The following is a 15417-nucleotide window of genomic DNA, read 5'->3' as shown; positions in this document are numbered from 1 at the left end:
TCTAAGACCAGACCACAGGTGAGTCTAAGACCAGACCACAGGTGAGTCTAAGACCAGACCACAGGTGAGTCTAAGACCAGACCACAGGTGAGGCCAAGACCAGACCACAGGTGAGTCTAAGACCAGACCACAGGTGAGTCTAAGACCAGACCACAGGTGAGTCTAAGACCAGACCACAGGTGAGTCTAAGACCAGACCACAGGTGAGTCTAAGACCAGACCACAGGTGAGTCTAAGACCAGACCACAGGTGAGACTAAGACCAGACCACAGGTGAGGCCACGACCAGACCACAGGTGAGTCTAAAACCAGACCACAGGTGAGTCTAAGACCAGACCACAGGTGAGTCTAAGACCAGACCACAGGTGAGGCCACGACCAGACCACAGGTGAGTCTAAGACCAGACCACAGGTGAGGCCAAGACCAGACCACAGGTGAGTCTAAGACCAGACCACAGGTGAGGCCAAGACCAAACCACAGATGAGTCTAAGACCAGACCACAGGTGAGGCCAAGACCAGACCACAGGTGAGTCTAAGACCAGACCACAGGTGAGGCCAAGACCAGACCACAGGTGAGTCTAAGACCAGACCACAGGTGAGGCCAAGACCAGACCACAGGGGGGTCTAAGACCAGACCACAGGTGAGTCTAAGACCAGACCACAGGTGATTCTAAGACCATACCACAGGTGAGTCTAAGACCAGACCACAGGTGAGGCCAAGACCAGACCACAGGTGAGTCTAAGGCCAGACCACAGGTGAGTCTAAGACCAGACCACAGGTGAGGCCAAGACCAGACTACAGGTGAGTCTAAGGCCAGACCACAGGTGAGGCCAAGACCAGACCACAGGTGAGGCCAAGACCATACCACAGGTGAGGCCAAGACCAGACCACAGGTGAGTCTAAGACCAGACCACAGGTGAGTCTAAGACCAAACCACAGGTGAGTCTAAGACCAGACCACAGGTGAGTCTAAGACCAGACCACAGGTGGGTCTAAGACCAGACCACAGGTGAGTCTAAGACCAAACCACAGGTGAGTCTAAGACCAGACCACAGGTGAGCCTAAGACCAAACCACAGGTGAGTCTAAGACCAGACCACAGGTGAGTCTAAGTCCAGACCACAGGTGAGTCTAAGTCCAGACCACAGGTGAGTCTAAGTCCAGACCAAAGGTGAGTCTAAGACCAGACCACAGGTGAGTCTAAGACCAAACCACAGGTGAGTCTAAGACCAGACCACAGGTGAGTCTAAGACCAGACCACAGGTGAGTCTAAGACCAGACCACAGGTGAGCCTAAGACCAAACCACAGGTGAGTCTATGACCAGACCACAGGTGAGTCTAAGACCAAACCACAGGTGAGTCTAAGACCAGACCACAGGTGAGTCTAAGTCCAGACCACAGGTGAGTCTAAGTCCAGACCACAGGTGAGTCTAAGTCCAGACCACAGGTGAGTCTAAGTCCAGACCAAAGGTGAGTCTAAGTCCAGACCACAGGTGAGTCTAAGACCAGACCACAGGTGAGTCTAAAACCAGACCACAGGTGAGGCTAAGACCAGACCACAGATGTATACTATAAAAATAAAGTGTTCTGATTGGCCGATAGGGCCTAAGTCCCTTCAGTCATAAACACAGCTAAATGTGAACATGTCAGAGAAGAGGTCTCTGTGAATATGAAAGTGTTTCACCTGCAATCTATTATTTATTTCCACTTTGAACTGTATTATTGTCTCTCCTCAGTGGTTCCTGTGACCTGTGTCGTCATGGAGACCTGTGTCCTGCCCTGCAGCTTTACACCTGGTGATGACTTAATAATCCAGTGGCTCAAAACCAGAGAATTAGGGTTAGAAGAAGTAGATTATTTGGTTCATTGTTACCCACCTGGTTTAGTCCAGCAGGACGCAGCCTTTAGGGGGCGCACAGCTCTGTCTCCTGAGGAGATGTCCAGAGGAAATGCCTCTCTGAGTCTGACTGAGGTGAGAGTCCAGGACCAGGGGAAGTATCTGTGTCAAGCCATCACAACGGACCATAGGTCGAGGCAGTGGATTGAGCTGAGAGTGAAAGGTAAGAAAACGTCTGTGAACATAAATGTAGAGGTCACTGAGGTGCTCCTGTGTCTGCAGCTCCTGTGACGGCCCTGACCATGGAGCAGAGAGAAGGCCTTCTGGTCTGTCGCTCTGAGGACATCTACCCTCAGCCCAATGTGAGCTGGACTCCTGATGCCAGGCCCCAAACGCTGGTGCAGGAAACACAGAACCAGCTCTACTCCGTCAGCAGCTCGCTCACCTTTGACCCTCTGCAGCAGTACACCTGTAACATCAGCACACGCCACAGCTGGAAGAGCGCCACCTACAGTCTGCACTGTGAGGGTCCTGTTCTCTCTGCCATTTCTTTTTAGCCCAGTATCACAATAACAGTTTCCTCTGTATTTTTTTGACCAACTGTTTAACCAAACAAACCGATGAAAAACTATCCATGACAAAAGGTCAAGGTCAAGGTTAAGATACACTTTCTCAGCGCACATTGGACCATGAGGCAAGTCTTCGGACCTGCCTCTTGGTCCAGTGTGCAGCTCTTTATGCTTTAGCACAACTCTTGTGTGTTTGACCTTCAGATGACTCAAATGAGACACAGTGTGAGGAGAGGAAAGGCGTTGGTTTGAGCAGGTTATTTATTCGTGAGTTTGTGAGAAACAAGAGTTTCCCTAAAGAAGCAGAAGAGGAGACAGAACGTTCTCTTCCTCTGCGCTCGTTTTCTCCTCAAACTTTACAGCTTGTGTCTGTGAGTAAAGACACACTCTTACACTAAACCTGACGCGTTACGAGCGATTGTGATGACGTCACGTCTGGCTGCAACAGAAAACACAATGCAATGCACCAGTGGAGCTAATAAACAGTCAAATCTCCAGATCTGAGGTCACCATCTTCTGTTTTGTCAATTGTGGTTGTGGGCAAAGACATCGGGGGTAAAAGTTTTAACACTCAGATTCACTTCAGTGTCAGTGGAACAAGAGACACAGCCTCACATCAGCCTCTATCGGACTGGACAGTCAACAAGCCCCTAAAACTGAACTATTAAAGCTCACTAAGCACAAACATAACAGCGTTACACAGTGGAAATCACTCGTGATAAAAGTTTGAAACTCACTGAAGTCTAATGTCGGTGGCAGCAGTCTCTGCTCCACTTCACATTAAACTAACAGGTTATGTCAATATCAGCATCGCTCGTAAGACATATTATTTCTTCTGCTGACAATCCCTTTGCGTTACTGAACACAGTAACAGAATCATCAAAATATCAAATTAACAAGCAAAGTGAATGCAACTGAGCTTTATTTCTCTTTAAGTTGAGAGATTAGCACAATACAATGTCATACAATAAACACGTGAACAACATGAGCAGCGACGCACAACAACAAAAGCACTTGTTTTAGCACAAAATTGTGGTTATAACGAAGGAGAAGGAGTTAAAAAAACGTCCTTCTGAAAGTGTATTTCTCCTGAGGTCAAAACTCCCAGTCACTAGCTGCAGTTCACATGCTCAACACGAGCTCTGGGATTGTGCTGACGAGATGAGACGTGACCAAACCTAACGCTAAAGTCACTTGAGGAGTACTAGTACTAGTACGCTCCTTGTTACTCCTTTAACTCCTTGTTAAAAGTAATTTGAGTTCTCTAATGCGTTAGCCCCAACTCTGCCCTGAAGACAGCTTTTCTGCTGCGTGAAAAAATCCGTCCCATCTTTATAAAATATTATAAGCCAATAAATGCTATGATGTAATCTGAAACTATACAAAGAGAGCTTTACGCTCATGGACGTCAGGCTGATGTGTCCAGGACTGTCATGGTCGTCTGCACATGGTGATCGAGTAGATTCTATTTGACACATCATTGTGTGATGCACAAGACGGATCATTTGATCTGGAATCAAAGACAGAAATCTTTCCACTGACCCTCAAAACTCTGCTGACTGAGGCCATATCTTATTGTGATAAATCCTACAGCTGTATTTGTGTTTTCAGCTCCAATCGAGATGTCTAGACACGTCACAATCCCCTGCACGACCTCCGTGTCTCCAGTGAAGAGGCTGGTGTGGACATTCAACTACATTCAGCCCATTGTGACTCAGAGCGGTGCAGATGTGGTCTATGCTGCCCCCTGGAGGAAGTTTGTGAAAGGTGTCTCAGTGTGGGGTGGTCTGAGTCTGCAGGAGCTGGGCCCAGAGCAGGAGGGTGTGTATCTGTGTGAGCTGCACACTGACTCACACACACACTTCTCCAGGACAGAGCTCAGAGGTGAGTCCAGCACAACTGCAACTAATGATTCTTTTCGTGAGATCCAGGGCCGCACCAGTCCTCTGGGGTTTGTGAAGTCACATTAGAATGAACAAATATTAAAGGATTACACACACTCAAAACGAAAACTCAAACTGTTTTTTCTGAGTAGCCACCAGCAGAAACAGCTTGAACTTTATTTGTGAGGTAATCTGTCAATCCAAGACAATACAATGATCTACAGCGGGGGTGTCAACGTTTTACGTTTGAATCCGGACCACAAAACATTTCTAATTTATCGTTATTAATTTCTGATAGATATAGCTTTTTAATTGCTAGAACTATTGAGTCCCACAGTCCTTTGCGGCAGCAGCCCCTCCCCTGCACTACTGTGCTGCTGGAGCGTGTCCTCAGTGCTCCACACACTGATCTGTTGGATGCAGTGACAGAGTGAATCCACTGGTCCATATTCACCTGCCGACAGTGAAACATAGATCTGACTCGTCTGCATCATTGTGATAGGACACATTTTCACTGCGTATCAGCTGACCTAATGGCAGCATGTAGAGGTTGAACAGAAGGGGTCCCAGTACTGACCCTTGGACTGAAACAGCAGTCTCAGTGTGATGAGGTCTAAAACCTGACTGAAAAACATCAAATGAGTTGTTTATTAAGAGGAAATCCATGAGCTGTTGTAAACAACCTTTTCAAGGACTTTGCCCCAAAATGTCAGATTAGAGATGGGCCGGTCATGACTCAGTACTGCGGCATCAAGACTGCTCTTCTTTAGGAGAGACTTTATGACCGCAGTTTTCAAAGACATTGGGAATGTTCCAGATTGAAGCAACATGTTAACTATGTGAGTGAGTGGTGCTAACAAACTTTTCAGCACAGACTTTAGAAATCTGGTGGGTAACACATGGAGGCAGCATGTAGATGAACTCAGACTGTTGATGATCTCATGGATAGTTTTGTCAGTTACGGGTGCAAAGTGAGTTAGCTCTAAAGGGTCGTACAGACCGCGGCAGCCGAATTGCGCCCGACGCAGAAATTGGGCGCGTGTACATTTGAAAGACAAACGCCCCGGACGCGCATTCTCGACGCCCCGGACTCATGTCCGTAAAATACACTCAGCAGCAGACGTGCGTCCGAGTGACGCACATGCTCAGTGGAGGAGTTGTGCTGTGATGCTTTTCTCGTGGTGTAAATGGAGTTTAAAAAGGACCAGGGCTTTGGTTAATTAACTTTACAAAGTCCAAAAGCGGAGGCGATGGGCTCCGGGGCCCCTCTGGGACCCACATATACTGAGAGCTGAGCAGAGTTTAGTCAATATCATTATTTGCTCAAAGAGCTGCGTTTTAAGGATTTTCTTTTAGGCTGTGGCCGCAGAGCCGCGGCGCGGAACCCGAACCCTAAACCTGACCCGCGCCGCGGCTTTGTAGACACCTTTTTTTTTTATCTTGCGGGGTTTGTTTTGGGTCTTTTTCCGGGTCGTGCTTAGCACGTCATCTCTGATTGGTTGCTGCGACGCATTTGCTGCAGAAAGATAAACAAAGCAGAACATGTCGCGCCAGCCGCTTTGGACGCCTCGGGCGCCTCATACGCGCGCTCAAAGCACCGAGAGCGTACGAAAACGCACCAATCGCGCCGCAAAAACGAGAAAATCGGGCCTTGGAAAACGCAGGATGTGCTCGACGTGCGTTTACATAGACTTTGAATGTAAACTGGACGCTTCGGCCGCCACGGTCTTTACGGGCCTTCAGTGTCTACGTGGTTTTAGGTTTATTTTTTGCACTGTGGGATTTTTAGCATTTTTAATGCCCTGAACTTTGTCATTAAAGAATAATGCAAACTCATTACACTTGGATGTGGAAATGAGTTCTAACGGCAGCTGAGCTGGAGGGTTTGTTCATCTGTTACTGTGGCAACAGGACACGCCAGTTGTTACTGCAGCTTCCAATTATTTCAGAGAAATACCTTTTCCTAGTTCTACATAAACTGGCGCTATTCCCTCCATAAAAGAAGACGATGGAGAACCGAGAGCTGTAAGTACACTAAAGCTACATGTGCGACTCACGCAAATTTCCAGAACATGTATAATGATTTTATTTACATGACGAGTGACGTATCATGACCTAATGTGTTACACATCGAGTACACAATGTATACTTTATGTTATGTGCGTTATTTCTACACTGTGGAGAGGGGTCGTATAGTCAGGGGTGGGCGGGGGACACACGCTCTCGCTGAGACTACGTCACGGGTTGGGCGGGGGAGCCAGATCGTTCTTCGCAAGGGTGGGGGCGAATATCAAACCAAGCCGTCTGCATTTCCGGGTTGGTGAGGGGGTCCAAGGTATGGGTGATATTTCTTAACTATTATGTTAAGGGTGTTGCACAACCCTTATTATTATCAATTATACACTTAGGATAGACTACGAAACGTGAAAAAAAGCATGTTATGGCACCTTTAAGCCATTTCCGTTCGGCCCTGCGGCACTCCCTTTTCTGTGCCCTGACCCAATCATCATTTCTCCACGGTGCCTTCTGCTTATTTTTAACCATTTTAGCCTTCTTAGGGACAATGGTGTCCAGAACATTCAAAACACTAGATGTAACAGAGACAAATCATTTACATTAGAACAAGAGACATTTTCAAAGTTTATCATTTCCATAAGGGAGTGTCTACAGAGCCGCGGCGCACGGCCGAAACTGCCATGTTATTTTTGTGCCGGCTGCGCTATTTGACCGCGTTTTAGCGCCGTTTTAGACCGCGCCGGGTTAAGGTTAGGGTTAGCGTTAGGGTTAGGGTTAGCCATGAGGCTATAACGGGCTATAAGGGAAATGCAGCGGTCCCTGAAATTGCGCGGCCATTTGACCGCGCCGCGGCTCTCCAGCCACGGCCTTTCCATAAACAGTGCATCTCTGCCACTGAAGGTTTCAAGGACAGCATCAAGCTCTTTAGCGTTTCTGTCACAAATATTATCGACATGCACATTGAAATCACCTGTAATGACTAAACCATCAAAGTCTGTGCATACGACTGAAACATCTCAGTAAAATCATCAATAAAACTTTGGCAGTGCTGGAGAGGCTTGTATAAAACAATGAAGAGAATGGATGGAGACTGTTTTAGCTCCATTTTAAAGGATACATACTCAAATGATGAAAACACCCCAAAAGACAACCTGCGGGTAATAATTTCATCTCTAAAGATGGCACAGACTCCACCCCCTTTTTTGTTTTCACTTCTTTCAGATTCAAAACTTAAAATTGGGTGGAGCAGATTCTATTAGAACTACATTTCCTGTGTTTTTGTTGGCATTCTGCATGGTGTTTTGAGCTGTAACTCTGAAATCATTTTGCTGCATTAGCTCCGTGTGCTGTTCACTTTAGCCTCCGTGTTTTCGCCCCGTCATAGCTGACTTTCTGTTTCATACTATCGATCCTCTGTGCTCATTCACACAACAAACTCTGCTTCCCAGTCACACTCGCAAGTTTAAACTATGCCGCTCTCTCTGTTGTGCTTTGAACTAGCCAATACATCCATGGAAACAGCACGGAATGCTGTACGGAATGCTGCAAAATGACAAAATGCAGCGTTACCCCTCAAAACAGCAGGATCACTGGTCTCAACATAAAGTTTTACAAACAAGTTTCTTATTTTAAGTTATGTGGCATAAACACAAATTAATTCATTCTGACAAGTTAATTAGTCCTTTATATATATTCTTTATATACAAACAGAACAGTTTGGACTGAAGTGAAATGTTGCCATTTTGGGGACAAATTTACGTGAAATTAATAATAAAATGTGTAATTTGTTATTTGTTTATTACTATGAACTATAGCATGTATTTTTAAAAAATAATGCAAAAAATTAACTGATTACTTGTTTAATAGAAGAAAGAATCTATAGATTACTCAATTACTAAAATAATCGATAGCTGCAGCCCAACTTGATTAGTCTAAAGTGCCACTTTGACACTGATGATTTGATCTTCGATCAACTTTAATTTGTACTCCTTATTTATGCTCTTTCGCAGAGAGAATAAATATGCCCCAGTTTCACCTTTATCATTGTTTGTTAGTGTTCTGTTATGCTGCTACCACAGCATGGAAGACTTTTCAAACTGAACTGAAACTTTGAGCTGATTTCTTTGTGGGGATTTTTACTCTAATAAAAAAACAAGAAAAGATCCTGTAGTCCTACGATGCTTTAACTGTAGTCCTGCTTAAGTCCTACAGTGTATTTGACATGTAACGGCCGCTCACTGGCCTCTCCAAACAAGCTGTAAAACAGCTGCAGTGCACCCAGAACGGTGCTGCTAGGGTCCTGACTAGAACCAGGAAGTACCATCACATTAGTCCTGTTCTCAGGTCTCTGCACTGGCCCCTGTGGCTCAGAGAAGAGACTTTAAAGCAGCTCTGCTTGTGCACAAGTCTCTCCATGGCCAAGCACCAAAGTACATCTCGAACAGGTTAGTGCCGGTCAGGGACCGGCCTCCTGCTGGTGCCAGAGTCAGGACTAAACATGGACCGGCCTCCTGCTGGTGCCAGAGTCAGGACTAAACATGGACCGGCCTCCTGCTGGTGCCAGAGTCAGGACTAAACATGGACCAGCCTCCTGCTGGTGCCAGAGTTAGTACTAAACATGGACCAGCCTCCTGCTGGTGCCAGAGTTAGTACTAAACATGGACCAGCCTCCTGCTGGTGCCAGAGTTAGGACTAAACATGGACCAGCCTCCTGCTGGTGCCAGAGTTAGGACTAAACATGGACCGGCCTCCTGCTGGTGCCAGAGTCAGGACTAAACATGGACCGGCCTCCTGCTGGTGCCAGAGTCAGGACTAAACATGGACCGGCCTCCTGCTGGTGCCAGAGTCAGGACTAAACATGGACCGGCCTCCTGCTGGTGCCAGAGTCAGGACTAAACATGGACCTGCCTCCTGCTGGTGCCAGAGTTAGTACTAAACATGGACCAGCCTCCTGCTGGTGCCAGAGTCAGGACTAAACATGGACCGGCCTCCTGCTGGTGCCAGAGTTAGGACTAAACATGGACCGGCCTCCTGCTGGTGCCAGAGTCAGGACTAAACATGGACCGGCCTCCTGCTGGTGCCAGAGTCAGGACTAAACATGGACCGGCCTCCTGCTGGTGCCAGAGTCAGGACTAAACATGGACCGGCCTCCTGCTGGTGCCAGAGTCAGGACTAAACATGGACCGGCCTCCTGCTGGTGCCAGAGTCAGGACTAAACATGGACCGGTCTCCTGCTGGTGCCAGAGTCAGGACTAAACATGGACCGGCCTCCTGCTGGTGCCAGAGTCAGGACTAAACATGGACCGGTCTCCTGCTGGTGCCAGAGTCAGGACTAAACATGGACCGGCCTCCTGCTGGTGCCAGAGTCAGGACTAAACATGGACCGGCCTCCTGCTGGTGCCAGAGTCAGGACTAAACATGGACCGGCCTCCTGCTGGTGCCAGAGTCAGGACTAAACATGGACCGGCCTCCTGCTGGTGCCAGAGTCAGGACTAAACATGGACCGGCCTCCTGCTGGTGCCAGAGTCAGGACTAAACATGGACCGGCCTCCTGCTGGTGCCAGAGTCAGGACTAAACATGGACCGGCCTCCTGCTGGTGCCAGAGTCAGGACTAAACATGGACCGGCCTCCTGCTGATGCCAGAGTCAGGACTAAACATGGACCGTCCTCCTGCTGGTGCCAGAGTCAGGACTAAACATGGACCGACCTCCTGCTGGTGCCAGAGTCAAGACTAAACATGGACCGGCCTCCTGCTGGTGCCAGAGTCAGGACTAAACATGGACCGGCCTCCTGCTGGTGCCAGAGTCAGGACTAAACATGGACCGGCCTCCTGCTGGTGCCAGAGTCAGGACTAAACATGGACCGGCCTCCTGCTGGTGCCAGAGTCAGGACTAAACATGGACCGGCCTCCTGCTGGTGCCAGAGTCAGGACTAAACATGGACCGGCCTCCTGCTGGTGCCAGAGTCAGGACTAAACATGGACCGGCCTCCTGCTGGTGCCAGAGTCAGGACTAAACATGGACCGGCCTCCTGCTGGTGCCAGAGTCAGGACTAAACATGGACCGGCCTCCTGCTGATGCCAGAGTCAGGACTAAACATGGACCGGCCTCCTGCTGGTGCCAGAGTCAGGACTAAACATGGACCGACCTCCTGCTGGTGCCAGAGTCAAGACTAAACATGGACCGGCCTCCTGCTGGTGCCAGAGTCAGGACTAAACATGGACCGGCCTCCTGCTGGTGCCAGAGTCAGGACTAAACATGGACCGGCCTCCTGCTGATGCCAGAGTCAGGACTAAACATGGACCGGCCTCCTGCTGGTGCCCAGAGTCAGGACAAAACATGGACCGGCCTCCTGCTGGTGCCAGAGTCAGGACTAAACATGGACCGGCCTCCTGCTGGTGCCAGAGTCAGGACTAAACATGGACCGACCTCCTGCTGGTGCCAGAGTCAAGACTAAACATGGACCGGCCTCCTGCTGGTGCCAGAGTCAGGACTAAACATGGACCGGCCTCCTGCTGGTGCCAGAGTCAGGACTAAACATGGACCGACCTCCTGCTGGTGCCAGAGTCAAGACTAAACATGGACCGGCCTCCTGCTGGTGCCAGAGTCAGGACTAAACATGGACCGGCCTCCTGCTGGTGCCAGAGTCAGGACTAAACATGGACCGGCCTCCTGCTGATGCCAGAGTCAGGACTAAACATGGACCGGCCTCCTGCTGGTGCCCAGAGTCAGGACAAAACATGGACCGGCCTCCTGCTGGTGCCCAGAGTCAGGACAAAACACTGACCGGCCTCCTGCTGGTGCCAGAGTCAGGACTAAACATGGACCGGCCTCCTGCTGGTGCCAGAGTCAGGACTAAACATGGACCGGCCTCCTGCTGGTGCCAGAGTCAGGACTAAACATGGACCGGCCTCCTGCTGGTGCCAGAGTCAGGACTAAACATGGACCGGCCTCCTGCTGGTGCCAGAGTCAGGACTAAACATGGACCGGCCTCCTGCTGGTGCCAGAGTCAGGACTAAACATGGGGAATTTGCGTTTCAGTTTTATGCAGATCTTGCTTGACGAAGGCCCAGTTGCCGAAACGTTGCCTCTTTACTAATACATTTTCATTTGCAACTAAGACAGTGCGCGGGATTTTTTTCCCTATTACAGTTTTATGCAGCTAAAATCTTCCTGAAGATGTGAGACAGCTTTTACTCTGACAAAACCTACAACCTAAAGGTGTATTCACGCGTCAGGTCTGTGCAGCGTCTGCAGTGTGAAGAGAAAGCGTTGGATTGAAGTGAACGACACAGAATCAGCTTCACGTTTCCACATGTGAAGACTGTGACCAGTCGCTGTCGTCTGCCACGGAAACTAGAACAACCAGTCTGACTTATTTTCTCATTTGTCTTTTCAAATGCAGGTCCAAATATACCTGTGATTGTTGGCTCTGTGGTGGGGGTCGTCCTCCTCTGTCTCATCTCCATCACTATTTTTATGGTGTGGAAAAACATAAAGGGTAAAAAGGTAAAAAAAACTCTTCATGTCAATACAAGGAAAACGTCAATGATTATTTAAATTTGACTGAGTGACCTGGATGTTCTAGAGTCCATTAAAAACATTTACAGATGAAATCTTTGTTTTTCAGTCTGATTCACTTGAAGCTGAAGCTGAACCGTAAGTGACCAAAGTTTTACATCAAACTTCTTAGTCTAACTTCACTATGGAAAACTGAGGTGTCACAAAATGGCAGGCCAGAACCCAATAGCACGACACAGGAAACAGTTCAGGTGTAGAAATAGGCTTTAATTACCAGCAGAAGTCAAACAAAGTAGTAACTCGCGTAGCAAACAAAGCCAGTAGGAACAGGCAAAAGAGAAGGTTCAGAAGGGCAGAAGGGCAGAAGGGCACACAAACAGGCGGCCGAAGCATCCAGTTTACATTCAAAGTCTACATAAACGCACATCGAGCACGTCGTGCGTTTCCCGCGGCGCAATTTCTTCATTTTTGTGGCGCGTTTTCATACGCTCGACGTTTTGGGCGCACGTTAGAGGCGCCCGAGGCGTCCAAAGCAGCCGGCGCGATATGTTCAGCTTTCTGCAGCAGATGTGCCACAGCAGACAATCAGAGATGACGTGCTGCACGACCCGGAAAAAGACCCAACTCTGCTCAGCTCTGAAGTACATGCGGGTCCCAGAGGGGCCCCGGGGCCCATCGCCTCCGTTTGGACTTTGTAAAGTTAATAAACCAAAGCCATGGTCCAACATTAAACTCCATTTACACCACGAGAAAAGCCACACAGCACAACTCCTCCACTGAGCATGTGCAGGACGACTCGGACGCACGTCTGCTGCTGAGTGTATTCTACGGACATGAGTCCAGGGCGTCGAGAATGCGCGTCCGTGGCGTTTGTCTTTCAAATGTAAACACGCTCAAATTCTGCGTCGGGCGCGATTCGGCCGCCGCGGTCTGTACGAGGCTTTACAGGTGCTGGAAGTTAGAAAAACACACTAGACAGTCGGGCAAAGAACTGAGGGAAATGGACCGGTACATATACTGAGATGGGGCAGGCCGGGTGAATGAAATCAGCAATTAGTGCAGAGCAGGAGAGAGTGGCAGAGTCTGCCCTCTGATTGGCTGGCTGATGCTGAACACTCCAAGCTTTCTGATTGGTTGTAGTGGCACTGAAGGGGATTGACCAATGAAAAAATAACAAAAGCCTGGCTGAAGTTGTGACAGAAAACTCATATATGTTTGCATTTGTTTTACGTCTTGTGTGTTTCAGGCTGGTTCCTTTTCATCCCAGAATGTGTGAGTTTTACTTGATAGATTCACATTGTAGATTAATGTACTTCTCACATCAAGATGTTTTGTCTGTGTTTCAGATTCTCGTGAGTTTTCTCTAGATCCAAACACGACTCACAGAAAACTCAAACTGTCTGAGGACAATCGGACAGTGACCCACGTGAAGGAGAAGCAGGAGTATGAAGATCATGAGGACAGATTCACAGACTGGACTCAGGTCCTGAGCTCCACTGGCCTGAGGGGGCGCTGTTACTGGGAGGTGCAGTGGAAAGGGAAGTGGGTTTGTATAACAGTGAGTTACAAAGGAATCAGACGAAAAGGAGAAGGAGAGGAGAGTGTGTTTGGACAGAACGATCAGTCCTGGAGTCTGTGGACCGATGGAGAACTGTACTTTGCTCTTCACAACAACTTTAAAAAAAAAGTGGATGAGGTCCCTGGGGATGTGGGCGTGTCCTCCGGCAGAGTGGGCGTGTACCTGGACACAGTAGCCAGGACTTTGACCTTCTATAAGATCGGCTCTAAAGGAAAACCATTACGCCTCTACACCTTCGACTCCTCCGTCTTCACTGAGCCTCTGTTTCCAGGGTTTAGACTTCCACCTGGTTCTTCTGTGACTGTGGTGGACAGTCAAACTGAGCCAAGCCCTGTTGTGATGGACGACATAGAGGAGGAGGAGGACGTAGATGAGAGGGAGGAAGAGGAGATGATGTTATATTAGTTTGGAAAAATAAGTTTCTATCTAGAAATCCTGCTTAAACTTGCCCGTTTGTTCTGGTGCTGTTAAACTTCCCTGAATCAAACTGCTCTTTTAGAGGTTGGTCTGAAACAAGAAGAAAACGTGTCTTTTGTAACAGAACAAAGATGGAACAAAGCAGTTAACTGAATGCTGCGTTCTGATTGGCTCAGGCAGAATAACACCAAGACAATCTTTAAAACCGAAAATGTTTTTGCTCATGAAATCTCATATGAAGCTGGATATAGTGTGACCAGGAAAAACAACATATGAATAACTCACTTCTTACCAAAACAGTAAAGTACTGTACTGTATATAATGTTTGTACTGTGTATAATGTTTGTACTGTGTATAATGTTTGTACTGTATGTAATGTTTGTACTGTGTATAATGTTTGTACTGTGTATAATCTTTGTACTGTATATAATGTAAATGTAAGTTTTGTTTATTACTGGCATTTTACACTTTTCTTGCGACGACAGTTGGAAACGAGCTAAACTACAGCTAATACTAATACGTTTACAGAAATGTTGATTAATGTGCACTGCCCCTGTTCACATAAAGTCATAATGATAATAATAGTAATTAATAATAATAATAATAAAATGCAGAAGACTTTATGGTTTGCATAAGGCCATAAGTATTTTTCACATAATGTATTGTAAAGCTGCGTTGATGAGAAGTGATTTTATGAATGATTTACACTGTAGCATCTATCTTATCCTTCTATATGTTTATTACTATCTTTTTGTGTGAAGTGAAGGATCTTATTGTCAAAAGTACATTCAGCAAACAGAAGTGATCAGCCAAGAAAGTAATACATGTCATTCTGATTCTTCCCACATTTATCCATCCATTTTCAGGTTTCATTCACATATTTACAGTGGTGTAAGAAGTACTCAACTGTGTTACTGAAGTAAAAGTACAAGTACAGCAGCAAAACATGCTTAAAGGGCCGATGACAGGTTCACGTGTTTCTAACTAGGACTTAGTTTGGTGAAATTGAACCTTTTTGAAATGACAGGAAGTGGAGCTGAGAATCCGTTTGTGATGTCATCAATAAGCGACCTTCCAATCCAAATGCAGACGATTCACAAGCATTTGACACAATCTTCTGACCGTTTAAACAATCATTTATCAGGCGTTATCATTGGTGAAGTCATAACTGTTGTGTAGTTTATATGGATTTTGGCTCTTGTTTACACTTTGGTTGCTAGGTAACAGTTGTGTCACATCTTGTGCTCGTGTCCAACCAGGAAGTGACATTATAAACACCACAATTTTCAAACTGGAGGGAAATAGGCAACATTTTGAGTAAAATCTTAAATATAATCATGTTTACTACGCTTTAGTGAAATGTGTGGTTTAACCTGTCGTATCAACTTTAAGTATAAGTAAAGTAAAAGTAGTGGGTTTTAACTGAAAATGTATATTTTCACCATTTTGGAGGTTTAGTGCTGCCAGACGTGCAGCACTAAACCTCCGCATTGCACAAATGAAGTTCAATAATACAAAAAAAAATCCCTTGACAGCATTGTGACTTGTGCAGTGACTATAGTGTGACAAGATCCACTTACAATTCAAGGAAAAACATAA

The 15417-nt window shown here is 47.1% G+C and overlaps 1 protein-coding gene across 1 annotated transcript; it reads left to right on the top strand.

Moving 5' to 3' along the window:
• The first annotated feature begins 877 nt into the window (after positions 1–877).
• Positions 878–14128, top strand: LOC140378041 (butyrophilin subfamily 3 member A3-like). Its single transcript, XM_072463671.1, has 8 exons — positions 878–892; positions 1734–2057; positions 2117–2356; positions 4015–4354; positions 11699–11810; positions 11932–11960; positions 13069–13094; positions 13169–14128. Exons 2-8 carry the CDS (start codon positions 1757–1759, stop codon positions 13804–13806), a joined length of 1686 nt encoding a protein of 561 aa, XP_072319772.1. The 5' UTR covers positions 878–892; positions 1734–1756; the 3' UTR covers positions 13807–14128.
• The last annotated feature ends 1289 nt before the right edge of the window (positions 14129–15417 follow it).

The sequence above is a fragment of the Eucyclogobius newberryi genome, unplaced genomic scaffold, assembly GCF_026437365.1.
Source record: "Eucyclogobius newberryi isolate DKJ021-1_F unplaced genomic scaffold, fEucNew1.0.hap1 SCAF_4, whole genome shotgun sequence".
Lineage (NCBI taxonomy): Eukaryota > Metazoa > Chordata > Actinopteri > Gobiiformes > Gobiidae > Eucyclogobius > Eucyclogobius newberryi.
This window is presented reverse-complemented; position numbering and strand designations above follow the sequence as displayed.